We start from the raw sequence: 25,118 nt of genomic DNA, 5'->3' as shown, positions 1-25,118 counted from the left end.
ATTAACAAGTTTATCGATCAACGTAGAATGATATAAAATACACGCGTAAGTAATTGCCCATCGTCAATCTTGGTGAAGTTAGGATTGTTTCCACTTCCTACCTTCATCAAATACCACCATCGAATGTTGGCATTTAAAGGCGCTGTATGTCCAAGTCCAACATATATTACATTCAATACCATTGGTCGCAATAATTTTACTCTTTTTATTTTTTTCAATATCGTACTGCATTAGTCTAAGATTGGAAGCAACCCCTTGGCTTGAGCATCCTTGACCGCCTGGTTGTAAATGTCCAATTTTTCCTCATACTCTTTAATCAGGTCCTCTTGTGATTCTTCTCTCTTCCCGGGCGAGGCGTCGCCACCTCCAAATGCTCTCACTGCAGCATAATAAACATCCGCAAGAGCTTTACAAACTGACTGTACACTCGATGATTGACATTGGTAGTAGAGGCTAATAATAGCACACGCTCAGTACTTCAACTCCATTCTAACCATAGGCGCATAGGATGTCTGGCTTCACTCACTCAGATTTGAAGTTATTGTCGATTTTAAGCTTACCGCTATCCGTGAACCGATTCTGGAGTCGATAATTCTGGTACCCGAAATCGTGTCGGTTACAAGCAGGGACAAAGGGGAACCCAAACGGATTATCCGGTGAGTCGGTGCAGCCATCAGATGACCAGTCAAGTGTAGGGGGGTTTTTGGCATTACGGTGAGTAATAAAGTCAGGGAGCGTTGTACTAAATAGCAGCTGATCTGTGATGGTCGAGAGACTGGTTTGTCGTCGTCCTAAGGTGCCATCAGAGGCTGGCAATGCCAAAGCGACAGGCACAAGGCTAACAATGACGGATGTCAGCTTCATGGCGAAATGATGTTGCTTCTGTCTTATAAAAATCACTTAGATTATAAAGTTGCGTGCTATGGATAGACGATTCCATCTCAATTACAAGAGCGAGCGATGGCTTCCTTTATACACAATTCCATTTCCATACAATTTGTAATGCCAATACTATCCTCCAACGTAAGGGACTGAATTAGCTAGTTTCTACCTGTTGAAGAGCATATGCCGAGACGACAAGTTCACAAATGTCCCATTTATGCCCACCGACCTGCCTGAAATAGGTCATCCTAACACTGCGCCAAGAGCTCCTTCTAGAGGCCTTCTGCATCCCAAATGGGGCCAAACTCTCACCAAGGGCTCCCTACCCCTCATATTGGATAGTTCTGGAGCGGGTCAAGTCACTAGAACGGCAAGGCGTTGTCTTGTCCATGGTGGCGGTGCGGCCGGAAAGAGGCATCAAAAGCGCGAATAACTTGGCCGTCATTTTTTAATGGAGGTTTAAGCTTCCTATTTAGCGATAAGCGTAAAAATTTAATTTCAGTGGGTTATAAGCAAAGAGCAAAATAAACGCCGAGTAGGTCGCCAATAGCCATACTTTGTTGCGATTAAGCACTAGGCTAAGCTTTCTATTAGTATATCCGACAGGTCAACTGACTATGTGCTTTCAATTTAGAGCCCATTGCTCTTAAATACGTGGTCACTGCCAAATAGTGGATGAGATATCAGACATCTGCTAGACAACAGCCACTGAAGACCTTCGCTGGCTACGGAATATTTACGCTTCCGTATCAATATATATCCCCGTGGAGGGCGAAGGCGGCATTCTGTGCTCATCCAGTCCGAACGTGAGATTCCGACCAAAGTCCTACGCTCTCTAGGGTGCATTTCCTCCTGTTTTCACTATTAGCCTATGTACTTATAGGTTTGCATCTCTGCTTCTGTTACGAGGGTAGAAGAGCATAATAATACAACTAAACTCTATATCATTTATTTATCATCGTGATATTTATTCGCTCTCCAGGCCCCACATGCCATGGTGTGCTGTTCGGCAAGCCACCAATTCTATACTCATCATACTTATTTCCTATAAAGTAAGGGAAGGCGATGTTCTCTATAAAGAAGCGCTCTATTGAGTATCCATTTTAGACTTTGTGTCGTCTCTTTCAAGGATCACACGGGCTAGCTGGAACATTATAGATTTAAATTGTTACGATCGAAGTTTATGTACTACAATTGCTACACCTTCCGTAGGTCATGGGTAAGTCAAGATCACAGTTCCTTGTAATAATATGCACTTTCCAGAACTAGTGCAAAGCCGTTATAGTTGTAAGGCGACGAAAATGATAACATTGGCAGTTTCGAAATGGGTAGTCAGTTTATAATAATAGTACTTACTGTTGAGAGGAATAATAGACGCATATAGGGCTCGTAGCTATAATGATGGAGAGAAGAAGACTGAAGTTGATCTCGCTTCACGCGCGCTAATTTATCTCCAATCTCAAATGCTGTACATATATGCCCTGTGAGCCAGCCACAGGTGGCACGTTGACCCAAATGTACCTCTAAAAAAGCGTAGACGCAGATGTAGCAGAAATGTATTAGACAACTTTAACGTACTGTGAAAAAGAAAATAGAAACAAAAGAAAAAGAATCTTCAACCATCTTCGAAAAGCTGTGGTGATTATGAATCGCGGGCCATGCGACAACATCGGCTCAAGGCTCTCTGCGCTCAATATGCCATGTCAAAGCGTTCGCCATGGAGCATCAACCGCCAGCGCATATACGAACGCCCCCTATATGCTTATACATAAATACGTGCATTAATACTTATTTTCCCCATCATTGCGTGCAAATGCTAAAAATAAAAGTTCCAGCCTTGTTACTTAATCCAGTCATTGGCCCTCTACGTTGTAACGTGAAGCATTCCGAGCAGGTCATTCGCGGGCCTTCCGATCCCCTCATCAGCCTATATGACTACTCCCGTACCTAGTCGTAATAGTAATAGTCTTTGTTCTCCTCCCGCGATTGAGGGAATTTTGCCCCCATGGCCATGTACAGCAGCTAGTAGCTAATGGTTAATGCTCCTCTTGGGTCACATAGAACAACCAGCTCCATCAAAATGATTGAATCCAACGCGGGGTTGTGGGCGCATGGGAACGCTTGGGATGTAGCCCATTACTCGCCACGCCGCCTCATGTACATTTTAGGGCAAAATAATCGCATCTTGCAGGTGGATAATTCTTGAATCCTCATATATACGGAGCAGGCATAGGGAATATTGATAACCAGGGGATCTCAATAGCTGATAGCGGGGATTGTCGTGTTGTGTTATATAAAGAACAACCAGGCTAATCCAACAGAAGGGTACGCCACTGAGAATATGTATGTATGCTGCTGCACTATTGCTTCTCAACAGCGACAGGGAGCTGCTAAGTCCATTGTGCGACCCTCTGAGAAGGGAAAGGCTAAGAGGATCTCACAATGCAACTCAAATCTATGGACACCCCAATTAATATTGAAGCGTTGTGGTACCCCCATTCAGCTTCAAGATGAAAACGCCAACTATGTCCACTCTGCAGGGCAGCTTGTATCACCAACTCAAAAGCGCAACAGTCTCGCTTGCGGGTGGGCGGCTCTCTTTGTCTAGACTGCACCTGCGGAGCAAAGCTAGCTCGCCATCAGCCGCGGGGATCCATGATGTGCTGCAGCTTGCGCGTGCATCTTCCTGTTCTATATAAGCTCCGGCGTTTAACTACAAACATCTCGCATTCATCGATTTAGTGGTGGAGATTAATGAGCAGTGTAATGCCTGCTTCCGCAGTCGGTGCCACAGAATCGGATTTTCATCCAGGGTTTTCGTCCATCAGCTCCCACTTATTCATGCTCAAAACTCCGCAGGGCTTGCAGCTGGTTACCTTCTCGCCGGCGATTGTTACCTGTGCTAATTTGATGTGTAGTACGAAGAATGAGGCGAAGAGATGCCACACAGCCCGTTCTCTCCCTGCAGCGGAGCAATGCAAAGAGGCGGGTCTTTATCGCGCTTATCATGTTTGCTCATTTTATTATTGTGAGACATACATGCAGAGGATGGTGAGCCATCTATCTCGTTAGCTTCCTGGGCATCCTGCCACCTCGTCTCCTGGCCTATTCTCTCTCTAGCTCTCCAAAGACCTCGGAATACGACGCCATACATTGATGTTAACAAAGAGCCCCTGTCGTCCTGTCGTACCTGCAATGGATCATTTATTCTCTTAAGACAAACTTGGCCCGCCGATATGTGGATAACTACCTGTTCGGCATCTTGTATCCGGGGCGGCCTCCCTTCCAAAATCGACTATATCGCCCACCCAACCTTCCATTGCCCTTGATCCTGCCTCTTATTTTCGTGGCCTAGATCTTTGTTATTAATATAGCAATCCCCCTTCGCAACCTATGAAAGTGATCCTCTCATCAGCCTACGCTGCTGTGAAGTCCTAATTGTCTGTTCCTTTCACAACTCCAATCCCTATTCAAGTACTTGCATGTGATGGGTCGTCAATCGGAAGCAGCGACGTCGCCATGGTGCTCTTCAGAAGGCTTAGTGACATTTGCGGTCGCGTTTGCAGTATTTACAGTAAAGATGAGTCGGTTTCGAGTTCAAAGAACAATCGGGGTGGTAACCAAATCATAGGACGGATTGGTATATGATTTAGTTATACCCTTCTTACCTGAGCTCTTCACAGGACGACTGAAAACTCGGCCAGAAGAAGGTTGATATAATCCACACCCCAAACCTAGCAGTGAATTCTCAGTTGGCTGACGTGACAATCAATCCAAGTTGACAATTGGGCTGCGCTCTCCCTTGAGTCCTTCGGGATGGCATTACTTATTACGAACTGTGAGTTGGCCAATATCTCGTCAAGACGCAACCTCTCAAGACGCTAATCTGTACTTTGTTAGGGATTGCTGGGTATATCGCCGACGGAAGCGTCTCAAAAAGTCGCCCCTTTCTCGCTGGCATTGGTGTCATGCTTATTGCTACACTTCTATTCTTCCTTGCCACAGATCCATACCTCATCATTTTCGCCCGTGCTTTGCAAGGAGCCTCAGAAGCTCTTGTATGGGTGTCTGGTATTGCTTTTCTAGTATCACAAGTAGGCGAGGCTAATCTGGGAGTGTGCATGGGTTACACAACTTTGGGTGCTACGATCGGGGAGCTGATCGGACCTCTACTGGGAGGCTATCTATACGAAAAGCTAGGACACTGGGCTGTCTTCGGTGTAGTAGAGGTAGTGATTGCAGCCGACATTGTGCTCCGATTATTAGTCAAGGAGAAAGATTTGACGACTCAGCAGCGCACCCCAGTGGATGCTGTGAAAGGCGTTTCTGAAACAGAATCTCTGCTAGAAGCTTCGGCCGCGGTATCTCATGGGACAATAAGCCGCACTTTACCAACGGATGTAGAGTGCGGCGAGGAAGATAACCGCACGGCATTTTATAAGACTGGCGACTGTGAAGATGGATATGATGCTGTGTCTGAGTTGTGCAGTCTAGGATGGAATTGGCTCTCTAGTGTCATTGGAGCAGCTGTTGCGTGTATCGTTCGATCAGCATTGGAAGCCGTGAGTCTACTATCAAATTTCCTCACCCAATATTATATTAACACGTCTCTACAGACAATTCCGATATACGTCCTTCGCCATTTTGGCTGGACTTCATCTGCTGGCGGGGGCGTCATGTTTGCTCTCCTTTTCCCCATGGTAGGCGGTCCATTGGTCGGCAAATATACAACTTTGAACGGTCCGCGATGGTTTAGCTCTCTGGCATCGCTTGCGTGTGGTATCTTCATGGTCACACTAGGTTGCCTTACAGGCGATGATCCAACAACTCAGACTCTCTTTGTCTTAAACATAGGGCTTGTTGGTCTCTGTATCTCCCTCGGCACAACGACGCAAACCACGGCCATCTCAGCTGCCGCACAGAGAGCTGAGGTCCTGAGGGCACGTATCCGGTCCAGTGGCGTAGAAATAAGCTGGAAGTTGAGGATGCTAACTCCAGGGATGATGCTAAGCGGCCTAAGCACAGCGTGGGCTTTGGGCCTTTTCTTTGGCCCTGCCTGTGGAAGTATTTTCCACTTCAGCACGAATCAAGAGTGGCTGCACTTATGCTGTTTCTTGGGAATGATATGTGTAGCAACGGGTTTCTATTGCTCCTCCACATGGAAAAAATGGCGGTAAATCCCATTGAAAATTCCACACAAATTTAAAATAGCCGCTTTGCGAGGATGTATGAGTCAACGATATGGGGAGAAAAAAAGGAAGGAAGAAGTTGGGTGTTTGTATGCTCTAAGCATGGTTATTATCCAAATATTTGAAGATATGATAAAAGGAGCAAAAAAATCAAGAGGAATAGCAATTGCACGTTTCGATCGTGCGACCTCCGGGTTATGAGCCCGGCGCGCTTCCACTGCGCCAAATTGCTTTGAATCCGCTTGATGGGGTCTCAGGAGCATAACCTTGATAGATATTGGTTACGAAAGGCGAACGTGAAATTTTCGCGGTTTATGTGGGGAATAGCGTCAAAGATAATGGAGTCGTTAAAATGGAGCGCTTTGGCTTTAACGTTTAGATCATATGACAGAAGACGGAAAAACGAAGCAAAAGAAGCAAAGAAAAAGAGTTAAACAAAGGAAGTCAAGTGCTAGCTATTAATGATGAGAATAACTGTATTTGTACATAAATTGAATCAATTTAGTAGGTAACTAGAGTGTGACTACACGCTGCGTGTGGAACATCACAACAGCTTAGTACAAAACTAGGGCAACTCTCGGTCTTATTGAATTGCTAATAAGGATAAATCGATAGATAACACATCAAAGAAATGACAATCGTATTGAACTCTATGAACTTGATCTTTATTAGTGACTGAAATTTCGACCAGCCTCCATATGCGGTGATAAACAACCTTGATGTCTTGCTCCGCCAGGCCATCAAGGTTCGCCAACACAGCTTGACAGTGCCACATTTGGAAATAGTTACTGGATTGTGTAAACGTGATTTAAATCGCAGATGATAAAGATATGGCATGCTCACCATCAAGGTCCTCAGCTGTATTTCCAGAGGACGTAGAATGCGGACACAATAGACAAACAGATTCTAGTTTCTTTCTTGTAACGGTACAGCATCCATTCTTAACTTCAGCAGTCTCCAACTGTTTCCCTCATTATATGACAACTATTGTATGCCCTATATAGCAACATAACACCAAGGTCAGACCAATGAGTATGATGGAAAAAGAAGAGGAAGTGTACGATGTCATTATCGTCGGCGCTGGTCCTTGTGGCCTTTCTACGGCTTCACGACTCCGCGAGCATACCCCAGCCGCTCTTTTCACAGACGAAGAACATCGCCGTTACCATTGGATCGGGAAATATGGCAATCACATTACCCTCAAACATGTAAGAAGCGGTAAGGTGTCTCAAGCCCGTCGCTCCACAACTTGCCGGCCTGAATACAAGATGCTCGTATTGGACGCCACGGACAACAAGTGGCTCGGCCGTTGGAATCGTCTCTTCAAAGCATATGACATTTCGCATCTACGCAGCCCAATGCTTTGGCATGTAGATCCCCTCGATCGCGATGCTCTTCTAGCTCATGCGTATGCTCATCAACGCGAGGATGAGCTTGTTGAGATCCGTAATTGCGTAGGAAAAGAGGTCAGCAAGCACGCGAGCAAAAAGAAAGCCAAAAACCGAGCATGCGGCGGAAAGTATGTGGACTTTGGTTGGCCATTCTTCATATACAAGAGTCTGACGAAAGAATTCATAGGCAGGAAGCGAGAATCGATATTAACCTTAGAGAGCGAAACGACTATTATACGCCATCACAGTCACTCTTTCGCGATCACTGCCAGCAAGTGGCCGACCGATATAATCTTGGAGAGAAGCTCATTCGCAAGGAGACCCTGAAAGATATTGACTTTGGCGAGGTAAAAGGTCTTTCGGCAGATGGTGTAAAGCTCTTCACCATCACTACGGATGCAGTTCGTCAATATTATGCGAAAACGGTTGTCCTCGCAGTCGGGCCGGCCAATCCTCCAAAGATTCCATTCCTCCCTTCGGCTTCTCCCTCACCCAGCAGTGGGCTTCCTCAGGCATGCCACAGTATGCTTATCAAAGAATTTCCGGATCCGCTTGTTCAGTCACGCATCGACGCAGGTAGATCTACTAACATTCTCATTGTTGGTGGCGGCCTTACTTCTGCGCAGCTCGCGGTACTTGCTCTCCGAAAAGGAGTAACCAAAATATGGCACCTTATGCGTGGTCCTCTGCGCGTCAAGCATTTTGACGTCGACCTCTCATGGATGGGCAAATACAAAAACGCCGAGCATGCGCGGTTCTGGTCCGCTGACACGGATCTTGAGCGCCTTGAAATCATCAAGGAGGCACGCGGCGGTGGCAGTCTTACGCCTCTTTTCTACAAGAAAGTGAAAAAATGCATCGCATCTGGCAATCTCGAGCTTCATACTCATACGACGCTTGTAGATGCGGAGATGAAAGAAGTGGATGGCTCTCAATTCTGGAGTATCAAGACAGAGCCTCCCATCGCAGGGCTGCCCTTATTCGATTACATATATTTCGCTACTGGTATCCAGACGGACTTTACCTGCTTACCGTATCTCCAAACTATGCTGCAAAAGTATCCTATCCACGGCCATGGCGGGTTCCCATGCATTAACGAGGATCTCATGTGGAAAGACGGAGTACCCCTCTTTCTAGCTGGAAGACTGGGGGCTCTTCAACTTGGTCCTGCGGCACCAAACATTGGAGGGGCAAAAATTGCGGCAGAGAGGGTGGCGTGGGCAATCGAAAATATGATTACTCTAGACAAGGTGCAAGGGAGTGATGAGCACGACAGTGGGTTGGCGGGCTATCTCTCAGGCCATGGAAATATGTACAGCATTTTACAAGATGAGATGAACCAATGATAAACGCAATTATACACGGTTCATGGTGTATTCCTAGTAGGTAGCTCAAACCGCATTTTCACGCTCCAGACAGAATGAACATCATTATTATGATTGGCTGTAGCAGCTAAATGTTCTGCATATCATTACTCGTATATTAATATCGTAAGAATAAACATATTCCCTGCTCGCTTCGACTAGCCAGCATATAAAAACCATTTTCGCACCCTAATATAACAGTGCCCAAACACCACCATCTTTGACAGTATCCACTCAAACTTCTCGAACAAGCTCATCGTCATGGAGGCCTGCGAGGTGGCCGTCCTGCTGCCTGACCATGACCTGCTTCTTCAAAGCAGCGCGTGGCGGCCACTTAGCGTTGAAGACTTCATCCAGCTCTTCCAAAGTACGGCCACGAGTTTCAACGCCAAAGAAGAACCAGCAGAAGGCATAAACGAGATTGAGGCCAACAAAGATGAGATAGTAACGCCAGTCAATAGAATCGAGAGCGATAGCAGTAACATAGGTGTTGTAAAGATTTGCGGAGTTTGAGAAAATTACATGCTATGAGAAGCACTCAAAGTCAGCATTCTTAAATCCTCGGTAGAAGGCATTACTCAGATTATAACAAGATAGTGTAAGATGGTTCAACTTACAACTCCCATACCCTTGGCACGAGTAGGGGTGGCCAGAACTTCCGCACAATACGTAGCGGTTAGAGGAGTATAAACAAATGAATAGGCGCAACCGAAAAGGAAAATCTACGGAAGCAGATCTCGTTAGCATCTACCGCCATAGCGCTTCGATTTTGTGCATGTCGTATTCAGAAGAGTCATCACTTACCATAGCAACACCAGCATTCGAATAAGCCTTGCTGACACCCGCAGAGCCATGCTCGAATTTGCTAGAGAATCCAGTGACTGCGGCGAATAGCCCAGCAAGGACAAGACTGCCGACCCAGAGCTTGGTACGGCGACCAATCTTATCATTGGTAGCAGAGCCAGCAACGGCACCAGTGGCAGAGACGATGGAGTTGGCAAAAGTAAGCAGCAGTCTGCGATCAACAGAAATGATACCCAGAAGCTTATACATGGAAGGAAGATAGTACGTCAAAACCGAGTTTCCTGAAAGCTGAGCGAAGAAGGACATGAAGGCCATCATGGTGAATCGCCAACGAGAGTTGTGGTCTTTGATTAGAGCCCAGTAGTTCCACACATTAGAAGACTTTTGTAGTTCAATTGAGGCCTCAAATTCCTGCAACTCAAGTCGGACCATCGGGTGGTTAGTATCGCCACCGCCGTGATACTTGGCCAGAATTTCAGCAGCTTTTTCTTTCTTACCCCACATAGTGAGCCATCGAGGGGATTCGGGGATAAAGATTGAGCCGATGAAGATGACGAAAGGGGGGATGATTTGGAGGGCCATGGGAAGGCGGAAGGCGAGGGTGCTGTTATTCTTGGCAGAGGCATATGTAACTCCGGTAGCGAGAATGGAACCAGTGTAGAAGACTGTTAAGAATCACTCCTATGTCAGCGATTTTCAAAATTTCCAACCGTTTTACTAGAACAAGTTTGGTTGCCCGCATTAGGCAAGAAAGAAAGAAAGGCCCACGTACAGGTATTGTAGTAGCCAACGACACGGGCTCGCCACTGAGGAGGAGCCAACTCGAGGGCATAAGTGGGAGCAGACGAGGTTCCAATAGAGACACCGAATCCAAGGACAAAACGACCTCCCAAAAGGTAGGCGTCCGTCTTAGAAGCGGTTTGTACGATGGCACCGACCATGATGAAGACAGCACCAGTCATCATACCAGCACGACGTCCGAAGTGGTCGCAAATAGGGCCAGTGAAGAGAGAGCCGATCATGTTACCGATAGTGTAAATCATAAAGATGCTACCAAAGAAGAGAACACATGTGAGCCAGGGTATGCCATTAGAGTGGCCTTTTTGAGGAAGGGAGCAACTTACATGCCGGTGGATGAACCAAGCTCTGTGTGGTGGAAGTAGTTCTGATACTGTGTCATAGCATTGATAGAGCCAAAGATGGCCTATGTGTGAAGCATTGTTAGCCGTCATACCTCACCTCCCGGATGTATTATCACGGTCACGGGGATGGATTTTACGTACAGAGTCGAAACCAGATGCCGTCGCGTTAAATGCTGCCACCATGAGGATCAAATACAGCTGAATGCTCGTCTTTGACCATGGATCCAGCGGCGCCGCAGTGACTGTCTCATGGAAATGCGTATTGCCCTGGACTTCGGTAACATTTCCAAGGGCAGATTTATCAAAGGCATCGCCGTTAAGCGAGCCATGGTCGACGACCGGCTCAGGTCGTGACTCGTCCTTCTCCGTCATTGCTGTAATCGCGCTGTCGCTCCTCGGCCCTTGTAGATAGTATCCGTTGCAGAATTGGTACAGAGATGGCGTTACTAGGTACTCGATTCGACAGAAGAGCACAGAGGTCGGTAAGGAACAGGGAGAGTGACCAGGCTGATGAATGCAAAGGAGGTACGCAAGATTGGCAGCGGGTCAAGATCACTTTATGGTTTCGCGCAGTCAAGTGAAGGGCAGCAGACCGGACTGCAACTATGACTTCCCCATGCTCCACGACGAGCCACGAGGCAAGCCGAGTTCTGACCAGGGGTATGCAACGAAGCAAGATGGAGGTTGCAATCCATCATCCACTTTGGCTCAAAAGCGCAGCAACGGCCTATCTCCCTGCGCGCAAAGTCCCAGCCCTCGAAAGACGAGACCAGAGCGCCACACCTCTCAGTCTCCGCAGTTCTCCCCCATCCTTCGTTCCCCCACCGAACGCCAGGGAGCAATAAGCACTCGAACCATTGAGCTGGGCCTAAGGCTAGCGGCGGCAAGACTCTGGATTCGCGGAGTGATGGGGTAAAACCTGCTGTCGATACGTGCGTGCAAAGCACCATTTCTGGTTAGTTGTCGCAGATGAGCAGCCCGCTGGTGGGCTTGCGTCGCGACGGTGAGACTTTGCCGGCTATTCACGAGACGAGACTTCATCCGCCATGCGGGGGCGACTTCAACAAGTGGCAATGAGACAGACGAGTGCATGAACAGATCGCATCATCGGTGAGATGAGGCTCAAATGTCGTTTGATCATCAAGGCGAAAGCGAGCTGAGATGTGCTCACTCAGCCACGATCATCTCAGGCACCGGCAGCCGTCAAGAAGAGGTACATGTGCATGTTTGGACCTTGTCTATGTTGGTGCTGAGGCTGGCTTCTTGGCCCTATTGACCCCCACAACGTTGGTAATACACCAAGTCTAATTGCAAGTGCGCCGTACGAAGAAATAGCAGTAAACCTGTGCCTCAAATATCTGCTTATAGCACTATCTATTAATGGAAGGGCTTGCACAAGTGGCTGCCACATCATAGTTCAGGGCTTAGGTACACTCATAATCAGTACGTACACGCAGTCTCTCCCTCCGTGCTCGTATACGTCTATCATTCCGTAGTAGCAATGCAGCAGCAAGGACGAGCGAGCAACGAGGTGCGGCTCACTGCATAAACAGGGACATGGATATGGACATTCTTGTTCGATTCATGCACTGCTATTGGCTAGCCGTCTTCAAGTTGCTCCGGCATCCTCATTCTGGAGTCCTGACCTTTATCCGGTTACTCACTAATCCCTGGCCCGCATTGCTCACGCGCCCATCATTTGTTATCTGCAAGCATGGCTTTGTAACTTTTCGAGATATCAAGTACAGTAAGGCAACCAGCTCCAAACAAAGCCGGATGCTCTTTACCAGGCTATCAGCCTGCGTCCATTTCTTCTCCTAGGCCAGCGATGTTGATAAAACCCCACCAACCAGACCCCCCATGCACCACCCCAACGTTGCGAGGTGTCTCTTGGCACTGCATTTTCCGTGTATTAATCGTCGGCGATGACCAAAGGGCCCAGATCAAAACGTTCCATCACGGCACGCCTTGGCTTTGAGCTCGACCCCCACGGATGCCGGTACGCAGCCTCCTCTTAGAGCTTCGAGGATGGGAGGGGGCCCTCCTCGGGCCAACAGGGCGAGATCCGGCATCTTTATCCGTACTCCGTAGAGCTGTCAAACTAGAAGCTATATTGGGGAAAGATATGCATCTCAATGGAGATGGACCTAGGTGCCTCGGACGTTACCTTCAAGCTCCATATGGTTATGTTATCAAGCACAGTACCTAGTTGTATACTGCCGTCGCGCCCTTTACAAAAATTCGTCTCCTCTTTGTGATATTAATGCGCCTACTATCTCGAGTCTCTGTACGAAGTTGCCTCCCCGCATGATCTCAGCTTGGTCATACCTTGGGGTTGGCCAGTCCCCCACAGGATGGGTCGCATCTTTCGACGAGACAAGCTCCTAATAATAGAATGGAAAGGTGACTCTTCAGCAAGTCGACGGACACAAGAGAAACATCGGCTTAACTTTATTTCTCCATCTATTCTCTCTCTTGTTTCTCTCTCGAGAGCCTAAAAAACACGCTATTGAAAGCTTCGGTTCACTACGAGAAAGCATAGCAACAAGGCGTGTATAAGACAATATTTGTGGCCTGGACCCCCAACAACGGCTTGTAATCAAGTGACCGCCGTTAGATAACAAAGCGACTTGACATGCCATCGTGGCGCCTGATGGGAGATGGAAGTGTCTATTCTGGTCGGATGTACGGATGACTCTCCCAAAACTGGCATCGGATAGCTCCTTGCTGCAACGTGAACTTCATTCAGCTGGAATTACGAGGGGGTAAAGTGGGAATATGTTGATTTAACGCATACCGGCCACGCAAGTTCGGCAATCTTTCCAGCCGTTTCGACATATAGCAACTTCTCCAGCGCCGATTTTCATTCACGCTCGGTTGAAATGATAGCACTTCTCTTACCGTTTACTACCAGCCTCTGATGAGATGAACGTCTACAAACAGGCTCCAAAGGGGAAAGCGGTGAACATTTTTGAGTAAAGTGCGATGAAGCCTCAGCTCAACATATTCCATCAAGTCAAGGGCCGATTCTGAACGATCAAACCACTCTGATGTCTACTGCTTCGAGTAGCACACCGACTTGCCAGTCGGATATCTTGAAAGCATTCGAGAGTATGGTCCTAAACCAAGACTATGCCTAGAGTTCGAATCTAAAAGCCTGCGAAGTACCTGTACAGGATGCGATATCTGGGGCTCTTGATTCCGCCGCCAGCATTGATCTATCGTCAGGGCCGCCAAATCCTTTATGATCTGAAGATACCTCTTACTAAATAATTGCTATCCAATTGAGCTATCCGCAATTGACTGAACGCTATGTCTGAAGCATAGAGTATTTATAACGCATAGGTGCTATCAGTGGAATAATTCCAAAGCCGGTGTCATGCAATCTCTTCGTTTTGTTTACCAAGGCGACGTAGAGACGGCACAGTGTATAAAATACGAGTAATCGCAATTAATAGTAATCCTTCGTGAGCAAAGAGTAGGATAAGGGCAATAGGAAATAGAGAAGTAATAATGTACAAATGCTAGCTCAGTCAATAACGTTGTAATCAAGAGGATATATCTTTGCGAGTGTAAGTTGCTCTTACGGAGACATGCCTCGGCACAAAGGCTTCATTGCTGGCACCTACAGACAACAGCGTGTCTTTCTACAAGATTGCTACGGTACATACATAAATAACTAGCCAATCCGACGCCAAGAGTGAGGCCAGACCCACCGTATTGGCGTCTGGAGGGTTACAGGGACGTCCGTTTGTAGTAAGCCATCGCTCAGTCCGATAGGCGCAGTCAACGCAGCTAGTTTTTTACGTGAAAAGGGCTTTACTACCATTGCATATTAAAGAGCCTCTGTGGTACATCACAATTAAAAGATTTCGTTACCAATGTTTACCAAATCTTGATTCCGCTCTCTCAAGCCAAGTTTGCCAGTATTCGTTCCGCAGCTAATCCAAAGTACGACGCCACGGGCTAAAGTAGCCAATCGCCTGTGAGACCAGGTTCCCCGAAAGCCACTTTCTCTCGGCTGAAGTCTTCTCGGCCAACCGATAATTGGGGGACCAGCACCGTTGCTTTGAGCCCGTCTGCGGAGTTCGCTTCAAGAACATAGAAACTCGGGAATCAAATACGACAAGAACGAAGAAAAAGGACAATGGCTCTCTTCTCTAAACTAGCCACCGGCGCCGTAGGCGCCATCCACGTCTACATCCTCGCCCTGGAGATGTTCCTGTGGGACACCCCCCGCGGCCACAAAGCCTTCAAGCTAGCCCCCGATTTCGCCACAAAGACCAAAGTGCTGGCGGCCAACCAGGGCCTCTACAACGGCTTTCTTGCCGCAGGGCTGTTCTGGGGGCTTGTACACCCGGTGGAAACTTTTGGAGAGCAAATCAGACTGTTCTTTTTGGGATGTGTAGGCGTTGCCGGCGTGTATGGCGCGGCGACGGCCAGCAAGAGAATCCTGTATGTGCAGGCCGTACCGGCAGCAGTGTCTATTGCGGCCACGATGCTCGGACTCTGAGAAGTTGAGATGTACAATGCCACGGATGGATAATATCACGCCTGTACATAGCTTTTACATTGTATTAAATGTCTTAGAAAGTGACTAAACTCTACCTATCTGCATATTTTGGCAAAATAATTCGTAGTATGTGTGAGCACTTCAGGAGAAGTCCACCTATGGTGTTGGCTCTGCACCCTACATTTAGGAATTTCTTAAAATATGGCTCTTTCGAGAATCTATCATTGAAAAGAATTCATGATAGAGAAGCATCAATGGAGCTCCCAATGGATGAGAGATGTGAAAATACACGTATGTATATCCAACACGCACGCTGTTAAGTGTTCTTTCGACTGCAGTAATTGAAGTGGTCCGTGCGCGTCGCGATCGCATGTGCCAGACGCGCTTCATCCCAGCAAAGAGGCGACCAAAGCTTGCATGTACTTCAACCGGACTTACATCAACCCATTACAGAGCATCCGTTAGTAGCAGCTATCTGGGTTGAGCCATGCCTGCAGCAAAGCGTCAAAGGCCACCAGCTAGAGCAGCTTCAAAGAGCAAAATAAACTTGTCCAACAGGGGAAACTCGAGAGCAAAAAAGCTTCAAGATGCCGCGTCGCTAAGTGGCGATTCTGACTTTGAGATTGAAGCTGAGCTCAGCCCTCCAGAGAGCAGCACTAAGAGGCGAAAGACGGCTTCTGCTTCACGTTCAGTTAAATTGGACGAGACTTTGCGTAAAATACTTTTTGCCCAAGATTCCACAGAAACGTCAAGAGAACCATGTTTGCCGCCTTCTCGCCAGCACTCCATCATATACCACAGGCCCCTGCTCTTAGATAAAGATGTCGGATCCCAGGGTCGTAAAGCCTTGCTTTCGTGGTTTCAATCTGTCAGCGAATCACGATCTATGCCATGGAGAAAAGCGTGGGTCAATCCGAAAACGATATCGGACCCCGTAGAGCTTCGAACGACGCTCGAGAAACGAGCCTACGAAGTGTGGATCAGCGAAATCATGCTTCAGCAGACTCGCGTGGCCACCGTCATCGACTACTGGACTCGCTGGATGGCCAAATGGCCAACGATACACGACCTCGCGGCGGCCAAATCTGAAGATGTGCTTGCTATGTGGAGTGGGCTAGGATATTACAGCCGAGCGACGAGAATCCATGAAGCAGCAAAGCTTGCAGTTGGCGACCCAGACATGAAAGGTCTTTTACCATCATCCGCAAAGGAGCTCGAAGCGAAGATGCCGGGAGTTGGGGCGTATACCGCAGGCGCGATCTCATGCATTGTCTTTGGCAACCCGAGCGCTATGGTTGATGGCAACGTTTTCAGGGTGCTGAGCCGGCAATTGGGCATACATGGGAACGTGAAAACGGACAAGGCTGTCATAGATACCATTTGGGCTGCAGCAGATGCTCTGGTCAAGGCCACATCAGAGCTGGACGGCGACGATGGTTCTATAAACTCTGAGCCCAACGACAGGCCAGGGCAATGGGGCCAAGCGCTTATGGAGCTGGGCAGCACGGTCTGCACGCCCAATCCGAACTGCTCTCAGTGTCCCATTACATCCACTTGCCGTGTTTACAAAGAAGGCGAACTTCAGGCCAAGAAGTCGAAGGAAACTTCTCCCGGGATACCAGATATCGAAGATGCCTGCACTTTGTGTGAACCGTTTGAGGGTGGCGTCAAAGACAGCGATGACGACTCGGCACAGGACAAGAAGCGTGGCAAGGCCAAGAAACCCGATGCGAAGCAAAACAGGCAGGCCACGTTAACAGCTTTCGCATTCACGAAGAAAACCATCAGTAGCTCATCATCCCCTTCTCTTTCTCCGTCAACAACGGTTCCAACCCCTGCCAAAGAGACCATGGAAGCAATCACGAAATACGCCCGCAGGTTTCCTGTCAAGGCCGTCAAAAAGGCTGCCCGCATGGAAGAAACGCTTGTCTGTGCCATCCGCCGCGGTGACGGCCAGTATCTTATCCAGCGGCGACCACTAAAAGGCCTATTGGCTGGGCTATGGGAATTCCCCAGCAAACTACTCGAGGCCCCAGCAAAGACGGATAAAAAGAAGCGAGAGCAGCTATCTCTCGAATACGCGTCAAAACTATTACATGGCATTAAAGCTGGTAAACCGCCAAAGATGTCATACAAGGGCGAATTGGGCAGCATAGATTGGCAGTTTACGCACATCAAGCTGACAATGCACGTCCATCTTTTTACTGTAGGCGAAGTTGCCATGGTAAAAGAGGATGACGAGGAACGGCCCAAGCAATGGGTCGTCGACCTTGATGCTTTTGAGTCGATGGGAACGGGGATGCGGAAATGCTGGGATATGGTGAAGGCAGAAGTGGACGAGCTGTAATGATGTGCTGGGGCGAAATGGGAAGTGGTAATGATTTTTCAGGCATTGCAGCCGATTTGTAGAAAACAGGATATGGCAACTTGACGATTGGATCGGACATTGGCGTTTGATAGAAAGGTATATGCTCGATTGTACAGTGATAGAGTACAATAATAGTAGATACTAGTTAGCATATATGTATGTGCAAGATAGCGCTGTATAGCATCTATGCAGCATCTAGACCTACTCTTCAATGCCACTTTAGTACTTCTGAACCTCTCTATAGGACGCTATGCAAGGAACAGCGATCGCAAAGCAGATCTCTCAGCAAAAGTATGTAGATGGCACCAGTTACTTTGGAGGGTTGCTATAATGGAACTGGAGATGTCGTCAACGCTCAATTATTGCGGTTTTCAAGAGTAAGAAAAAATGGTGACATTATTTACCCCAAGAATCATAGCAACCTGGATCTGCACTTGTTGGTCAATACCTCAAATCTATATGTATGCTCTTCTGCTTTTCCATTCTCCCTTTCACCACAAAAAAGTCCAGGGTAGGCGGCTGGCGGCGCGTAATGCGTCCAGGGACTAATTAATCGATTAGCTGGCGAAAGGGGCTGTCGGTGGAGGCTCTGGCGGCTGGCGATTCGTACATAGTCCGGATTTCTTCCCCGCCCGCCCTTTGCTCTCCTAACCCTTGGATATACGCCCGTCGAGTCTGCAAGGTACGAGAAACATTAAGCAGGGAGAGCGGCAAGACACAGAATTGCACGTCTCAGATCGATGCTAACTCGCCGTCTCTGGCAGATCCCGCACGTGCCGACCGAACCTCCGAACCCGATCTTGCACTCCCGATTGGCGGCCCGCCACCAAGACGCTCTACGAAGCAAGACTCTATATAACAACACCTACAACACCTACAACGCCCCAAAAAAGAGAGCGAAATCATGTCTGGACTCGATGCCCCCGATATCGTGGCTGCGTACGACGATGTGCGCAACGACAAGCTGGAGACCAATTGGATGCTGCTCTCCTATGCGGGAGCCGTGGGCAACAAGCTGGCGCTGACCCAGACTGGAACCGGCGGCCTGAGCGAGCTTGTGGCATCGCTGGATGACGGACAGGTGCAGTACGGCTACGTACGAATCGAATATGCCAACGACAAGGAGAGCACACGAGTCAAGTTTGTGCTGGTCATTTGGATCGGCAAGAACACCAAGGTGATGCGAAAAGCGCGAGTCAGCGTCGAGAGCAGCGAGGTCAAGAAGGTGCTGGCGCACCACCACCTGGCCGTTACGGCGGAAGAGCCGTCGGAGCTCAAGGAGGACGACATTGTGAAGCAATTGAGAAAGTCTGGAGGTGCGGATTACAATGGTGGACGAGGTTAATTCGGTGATTGGTGTATGGCTGTGAAGAGGAACCTAATTTAAGGACGAGGTAGAGAGGGGGGAGGCGGCGGCGAAGGAGAGAAGGGAGAATGGACAGATGGATGGATGGATAGACGGATAGACGGATAGATGGACAGATGAACATGGAGGAAGGGGGGGAGCTCAAAAAAGCTGGATATTGATATAGACTATATATACATACGCGACTTGTACTTAGCGGATTTGCATGATGACACCGACGATGATTGACGACGATGATATGTAGTGATGGAACGATCACGTGCAAATATGGAAAACGAAAATCAAAGACTGGGGCAAGGGATCAGGCGAGCAGCATGATGTGCTGTTAAAAAGAGAGAGCATTGCAGACAGACAAGCGAGCAAATCGGCATCAGTGTTTTGAAGAGGACAGATGGGCCGAGATTATCGCGAGACGTCCAGACCGCGTGTGGATCGCGGCTTGCCACGGACAATGAAAGGCTGGATGCAAGGATGGGATGAGACCATGAGGCTAGGCTGGGCCAGGATGGGAGAAAAACTAATAGCGATGCGGTGTGCACCTGTAGACGAGGATAAGAGGATGAACAGACAGAGGGACAGACAGAGGGACAGACAGACATATACTCTATCATACACGCAATAGCAGCTGCCAATACTGCCTAGGTACCTACTGAGGTAGGTAGTAGTATCGTTTTCATGTAAACTAAAAACTGCTACTACTTCGTTCGCATAGGTAGACACTAGGTAATAACACCCAGAACACTGCTGAAAGCACTCGTCTTCTCCTGGTGTACTTGTGACAACTTGAAGCACAGAGACACAGCTGTAGATACCATTAGTTGAACGTATTAGCTGGCCGTGTCCGCAATTCATTGGCAGATAACGGGTTCCAATGTACACACATACAAATGGTGCCTCATAGCATCGTCTAGACTCCATCAGCTCGTTCCTCCAGGGATCAGCTTTGTTGAATTCCACGGGCAGCCCACGCGCTTTGGGCCTAGTGCGTGGGGAGGCCCTCGTGCAATCTTTCCTCAACAGCCCACCGAGAGACGGTTTTTTGGGGCTTAGCGGCGACTTGGATGTGTCTGGCGAATTTGCATGTGCTTGCGGGTCCTTCTTTCATGGCCATTTGATTACTGACTCTTTTGGGGGTTTTTTTTTTGTCTCTGCGTTATTGTTTTTGACTCGTATTCATGTACATGCAATGTACTGTACCTCGTGGCTGGTACAAATCCTAGGGGTAATCAGTCCTTTTGCAGGCACATACCTTGTCTGTGTTATTAGCATGCCTCACCAACGCGGTGGGCTTCAAGCATCAACAAATACCTACATGCTGTACTAATACGAGAGAGACTTTCGCAAGCAACCTCTCGCAAATCTACGCTGAATCTGCAACCCACAAAAAATAACCCGCTGTCAACCCGTAAGTATTCTAAGTAAAGATCAAGGTTGCAGTAAACCACACATTACACACGTCTTACGCAGCACCCTGAGTTTAAAGTCCTTCTAGAAAAACTAAAACAAATAGAAACGGCCCATTCACACCACCATCCTGGAGAGGCTTTCGTCGGCCAAGACCGCCTCTTACGCCCCAAAGTTCTGACGTAGTTTGCCAAGGTCGGACATTCTTCCAATGTCACTAACGAAGCCACCTGGGACCACAAAAAGAACCGCCGACAGCCACTCAGAGCCATGAAAAGCCATCCCAGGGCTAGGTTTTATCGCCTCCCCCTTGTCCAACCCAGTCTAGCCCCGAGCCTGGCTGCTTCGCTAGCCTGGGGAACTGCCCCAGTTGTGGTACCGTATCATACCAAAAAACCCATAATGCCATGATGATAATGATGGAAAAACTCGAGCTAGCGCCCACGCCGCCATGGATCTCTAGAGGGGGAAAACCTCGCGCGTGTCAAGCAGTCGAAATGTCCTACTGGTAGATTTGTACTATACCAGCAGAGGGGCCCAAGCCCATCAGCTCCAGGTCTGGGGGACAAGGCTTTAGCCTGATGAATGACTCTCCTGTTCGTTCAGGTCTTATATCTAGTAGTAGTTACTGTAGAAGCTTTTTGATTCGGACACGGCTTGTTTTCTCCTTCTTTAGCGCGAACTTCTCGGAGCGTCGATCAACGCCAAGTTCCTGTTGCTGAAACTGGCTGGTGCCGCCCCGCCGGTGCCAAATAAGAGAGCAGAGAGGGAAAAAAGAGGAGAGAGAGACAATGCGCCTTTGGTACTTTGTGATTTCCTCGACTCGGAGGTTTTTTTCTGTCTCTCTTCTCTCGTCCTACTTAAACTTGTATTTAATCTTTTTTTTTTTTTTTCTACTTTCCAACTCTCAACCCTTTTTGGAACCAGAGACACTCTCTGCTTCCCCCACAAAAAAAAAAAGAAACACTATAATAACATACCTAGTAGTAGTTTCTTTTCCGTTCCTTTTTCTTCAAAGTCCCCATCGACCTCATCTCTCGCTAGACAAGGCTTCGAGACCCCCGAAGCACGCGACAGACATCGCATGCGGCCTAGTCGCATATGGACTTCAGCTCGTTTATCACAGCATCCCGGTTGCCTTGAACCCTGCTTACCTGCATGAGCTCGGCGCCACCAGCCTCTCAACACAATCGACTGTTGGATCTCGCAGCCTGTCGCGAAGTCTAGACCACACGTGCCTCTCTTTGCTGCTCCTCCTCTTTTACTTACCCACTTCTTTTGCTTTTCTTTTTTAAAACTCTTGAATCTTCCTTTCTCGCCTTGTGCCTTTAGCGACGTCCTTTTTCGCAACTCTTCGTGCTGTCGTGATACCCTCCGTCCTTCGCAGACGGTCTTGTCCTCGCCCATCATGTCCTCCTCGTCCAAGCTGGGCGCAAGCCCGCCCATGGTGGACTCCAAGCAGCTGGAGAGCAACCAGCTGTCGAGCGTCGAAGACTCCGCCGACCACCTCCTTGAGACCCTCGGCTATACGCCCGAACTGTCGCGCAATCGATCGACGGCCCAAGTCGCCTTCATGTCCTTCGTCCTCGCCTCGATCCCGTACGGTTTAGCCACGACGTTATACTACCCTCTGCTGGGAGGTGGCCCTGTCGATATTATCTGGGGATGGGTCCTGGTCTCTCTCATCATCATCTGCGTCGCTGCCTCGCTGGGTGAAATCACGAGCGTTTATCCTACTGCCGGAGGTATATCTCGCCAATTCCAGTCGCCCTTTTTTGTTTTCGAATCTTGCGGAACGTCTTGCGCATTCCATTCGTCGCGAGCTCTTCCACAACCGCAAGATCTAATAAACACAGTGCTAACCTTTGTCGCTTTCTCCAGGTGTCTACTATCAAGCGTTTATGCTGGCTTCTCCTAAATGGAGGCGCATTGCAAGTTGGATCACCGGTTGGCTCTTCGTCGTCGGCAATATTACAATCACCCTAGCCGTCAACTTTGGCAGCACCTTGTTCTTCGTTTCTTGTATCAATGTGTTCGAGAAGGAGCCTGGTGTCGGTATCTTCGCAGGTGAAACATGGCAGGTCTTCCTCATCTTCTTGGCCCTGACGTTGTTCTGCAATGCCGTGTCTGCGTTTGGCAACAAGTGGCTCCCTTGGCTGGATGTAAGTCTCTCACGACTTTCTTCTTCTTTTTTACCCCCCTTGTATTTTCCTTTTAAAGTTGGCCCAAAAGCTGGTGATATTTTTCTGCCCTTCATCCACCCCTTTATATATATATATATATATATATAATTTTTTGAAGATGACGGAGAGTTAACTCTACTGGTAGACTGCCGCTGTTTTCTGGACATTCGCCGGTGTCATTGCCCTCATGGTCACCATTCTGGTGCTTGCCAAGGAGGGCCGAAATGACGCCAAATGGGTGTTTGGTCACTTCGAATCTTTCTCTGGCTGGCCTAGTGGCTGGTCTTTCTGTGTCGGTCTGCTCCATGCTGCCTATGCCACCTCTTCAACAGGAATGATTATTTCGTAAGTGATTTGCCTTTTGCCTTGATATTGCCTCTTTTCTCGTCAATTATACTAACAAGCCGATGCTAGTATGTGCGAAGAAGTCAAGGACCCTGCCACTCAGGTCCCCAAGGCCATGGTTGCCACCATCGTCATCAACACTATTGCTGGTCTTCTTTTCCTCGTCCCGCTCGTCTTCGTCATTGACGACCTGCAAGCGCTCGCTGAACTGGTTTCCGCTCAGCCTGTGCCTCCCATCATCAAGTCCGCCGTCGGCTCTTCTGGTGGTGCCATTGGCCTCCTTATTCCGATCATGGTCCTCGCCGTCATGTGCGGCATTGGCTGCACCACTGCTGCGTCTCGTTGCACTTGGGCTTTTGCTCGTGATGGTGCCATCCCTGGCTCTAAGTGGTGGGTCAAGGTCAACAAGACTCTGGATGTACCTTTCAACGCCATGATGCTCAGTATGGTCGTACAAATCATCCTCGGAGTCATCTACTTCGGTTCTTCCGCCGCCTTCAACGCCTTCTCTGGTGTTGGTGTCATTTGCCTGACCGCCGCATATGGAACTCCCGTCGCCATCAGTCTGTTTAGCGGAAGAAAGCAAATTCGCAAGGGCAAGTTCTATCTCGGCCATCTTGGTACTTTCTGCAATGTTGTCACAGTTGGTAAGCATTATTCTTTGTTCATTCCATGGTTGCTACTCTAAATGACTAACTTGATTACGTTTCACAGCCTGGTCTTTGCTTGCTATGCCGCTGTTTTGCATGCCGACTGTCATCCCCGTCACCGCCGAGACGGTCAACTATGCTCCCGTTGTGTTCATTGCCGCGACGGCCATCTCCGGCATTTGGTACTGGGCCTGGGGCCACAAGAACTATGCCGGCCCCCCTGTGCATGAAGATTAAGCGAGTTTTGACCCTTTAATTTTTAAATATATATACTTCTCGATAAGGACAAAAAATGGATTTTGGATACCCAAGGAGTGGCGTTCGGGGGCGGGTGTTTTCAGATGAATGATGATGGCGGGAAACAAAATTTACATAGTTGTCTGAATAAATCATGAGTTTTGAAAACTCGACTTGTCGTCGTTTGCTCTTTTGTGCCGCCAAGATTGACTCAACAACACATGGTCAGTTATCTTGAAGGGACTCGAATTCACGTCATACGTCGTTATTATCGAGGATGTCACGAAAGGAGCAACACTTGCGAAGACCGAGCACAAGGTAAAGACCGGTATCCCTTTTCCTTCACAAACTAAGCAGCGCGTTAACTACAAACCAGTCTCATGAAACTGGTCCTTGTGCTCACTGCAGGGAGAAGCAAAAGCAGTGAGATGGTTCACCGTCAATTCGCTTCCTCGACTCAAAAGTCAGACATGGCCCCCACGCAGAAAAGGGAGGTAAACAAAGTTTTCATATGTGCCACGCGACAAAGATATGCCTCCCTGCCTATCTAGATATACTCTACATACCCTCGCATGCATAGCGGTGGATATTCTATACAAACGTCATAGATCTGTCAATGCAGCGGTATAGATTCAAGGTCACGATTCCAGATACGAAGAAAAAAACAGACAATGTGAGTTCTGATTTATTACGTTTTTGATATGCACGCTCCAACTTTATCATCCACGGCAACAGTCACGCTTCCAACTCAAATTTTGCATCGAATTCGAGAAAGCGAGAACAAAAAAGGGATTCAAAGTCCATGGAGAACTCTGTCAAAAAGTCAAAAGGCGAGAGAGCATGATTGAAGTAAAGTTTTCAGTATCCCTGCCTATGCGTCTCTCCTATCTCGTGACGGAATCCTCGCTACGACCGCCACGAACCAGGAAGATCCAGTTTCCCCATATTCTTCCACGTTTTACGGAGCTATACCTCACAAGACGAGACTTGTCACTCGACGCAGCTGACTTATACTTGCATACATTGCATTGCATCTACATTGACTAGCGGGATAAGCCTCTCTGCAGCTCTCTCCCTTTGACTTTCAACCGCTGTCATGTCGGTGAGGGAAATCCTGGGGATGGCAGTTGGACGGGAACGGGCCTTTCAGCCGTCACTCTCCCTCTGCCAGCTATGTGCTTATCTCGCATAGCTAGGCCAGCTGATGTGTGATATACTGCTACTACCTAGCTCAACATCATACATACATGGCATACCCCAGACACGCGAGCCTGTCCAGA

The 25,118-nt window shown here is 48.3% G+C and overlaps 9 protein-coding genes across 10 annotated transcripts; 6 read left to right on the top strand and 3 right to left on the bottom strand.

The window, feature by feature from the left end:
* Nucleotides 1–15: 15 nt before the first annotated feature.
* On the bottom strand, nt 16–912 carry TrAFT101_004548 (uncharacterized protein). The gene is made up of 2 exons (XM_024904774.2): nt 527–912; nt 16–453 (listed from the first exon to the last, which is right to left on the bottom strand). Exons 1-2 carry the CDS (start codon nt 862–864, stop codon nt 231–233), a joined length of 561 nt encoding a protein of 186 aa, XP_024765644.1. The 5' UTR covers nt 865–912; the 3' UTR covers nt 16–230.
* Nucleotides 913–3,462: 2,550 nt separating this feature from the next.
* TrAFT101_004547 (uncharacterized protein) lies at nt 3,463–6,682 on the top strand. Of its 2 annotated transcripts, XM_024902935.2 has the most exons (5): nt 3,463–4,456; nt 4,514–4,592; nt 4,661–4,720; nt 4,783–5,444; nt 5,499–6,682. In XM_024902935.2, the coding sequence occupies exons 1-5, from the start codon at nt 4,370–4,372 to the stop codon at nt 6,057–6,059; spliced, it is 1,449 nt and encodes a 482-aa protein (XP_024765645.1). In that variant the 5' UTR covers nt 3,463–4,369; the 3' UTR covers nt 6,060–6,682. The 2 variants fall into 2 exon arrangements, with proteins under 2 accessions (XP_024765645.1, XP_065983317.1); XM_066127208.1 differs by having other exon boundaries at nt 3,463–4,592.
* Nucleotides 6,683–7,099: 417 nt separating this feature from the next.
* TrAFT101_004545 (uncharacterized protein) lies at nt 7,100–8,817 on the top strand (the record flags this gene model as incomplete). Its single annotated transcript, XM_024899036.2, has 2 exons — nt 7,100–7,590; nt 7,650–8,817. 2 exons carry the CDS (start codon nt 7,100–7,102, stop codon nt 8,806–8,808), a joined length of 1,650 nt encoding a protein of 549 aa, XP_024765646.2. The 3' UTR covers nt 8,809–8,817.
* Nucleotides 8,818–8,903: 86 nt separating this feature from the next.
* Nucleotides 8,904–11,655, bottom strand: TrAFT101_004544 (uncharacterized protein). Its single transcript, XM_024909210.2, has 6 exons — nt 10,914–11,655; nt 10,755–10,834; nt 10,403–10,680; nt 9,631–10,295; nt 9,444–9,548; nt 8,904–9,351 (listed from the first exon to the last, which is right to left on the bottom strand). Exons 1-6 carry the CDS (start codon nt 11,142–11,144, stop codon nt 9,061–9,063), a joined length of 1,650 nt encoding a protein of 549 aa, XP_024765647.1. The 5' UTR covers nt 11,145–11,655; the 3' UTR covers nt 8,904–9,060.
* A 2,981-nt stretch (nt 11,656–14,636) lies between these two features.
* Nucleotides 14,637–15,421, top strand: TrAFT101_004543 (uncharacterized protein). Its single transcript, XM_066127207.1, has one exon. It carries the CDS (start codon nt 14,920–14,922, stop codon nt 15,283–15,285), a length of 366 nt encoding a protein of 121 aa, XP_065983316.1. The 5' UTR covers nt 14,637–14,919; the 3' UTR covers nt 15,286–15,421.
* A 308-nt stretch (nt 15,422–15,729) lies between these two features.
* On the top strand, nt 15,730–17,900 carry TrAFT101_004542 (uncharacterized protein). Its single transcript, XM_024910448.2, has one exon. The coding sequence runs from the start codon at nt 15,773–15,775 to the stop codon at nt 17,630–17,632; it is 1,860 nt and encodes a 619-aa protein (XP_024765648.2). The 5' UTR covers nt 15,730–15,772; the 3' UTR covers nt 17,633–17,900.
* A 657-nt stretch (nt 17,901–18,557) lies between these two features.
* On the top strand, nt 18,558–18,998 carry TrAFT101_004541 (uncharacterized protein; the record flags this gene model as incomplete). Its single annotated transcript, XM_024902936.2, has 1 exon — nt 18,558–18,998. One exon carries the CDS (start codon nt 18,558–18,560, stop codon nt 18,996–18,998), a length of 441 nt encoding a protein of 146 aa, XP_024765649.1.
* A 1,927-nt stretch (nt 18,999–20,925) lies between these two features.
* Nucleotides 20,926–21,524, bottom strand: TrAFT101_004540 (uncharacterized protein; the record flags this gene model as incomplete). The annotated part of the gene is made up of 2 exons (XM_066127206.1): nt 20,926–20,981; nt 21,404–21,524. The coding sequence occupies 2 exons, from the start codon at nt 21,522–21,524 to the stop codon at nt 20,926–20,928; spliced, it is 177 nt and encodes a 58-aa protein (XP_065983315.1).
* TrAFT101_004539 (uncharacterized protein) lies at nt 21,383–24,035 on the top strand. Its single transcript, XM_024910853.2, has 5 exons — nt 21,383–22,168; nt 22,305–22,585; nt 22,752–22,951; nt 23,021–23,598; nt 23,666–24,035. Exons 1-5 carry the CDS (start codon nt 21,832–21,834, stop codon nt 23,836–23,838), a joined length of 1,569 nt encoding a protein of 522 aa, XP_024765650.1. The 5' UTR covers nt 21,383–21,831; the 3' UTR covers nt 23,839–24,035.
* The last annotated feature ends 1,083 nt before the right edge of the window (nt 24,036–25,118 follow it).

The sequence above is a fragment of the Trichoderma asperellum genome, chromosome 2 (genome assembly GCF_020647865.1).
Source record: "Trichoderma asperellum chromosome 2, complete sequence".
Lineage (NCBI taxonomy): Eukaryota > Fungi > Ascomycota > Sordariomycetes > Hypocreales > Hypocreaceae > Trichoderma > Trichoderma asperellum.
This window is presented reverse-complemented; position numbering and strand designations above follow the sequence as displayed.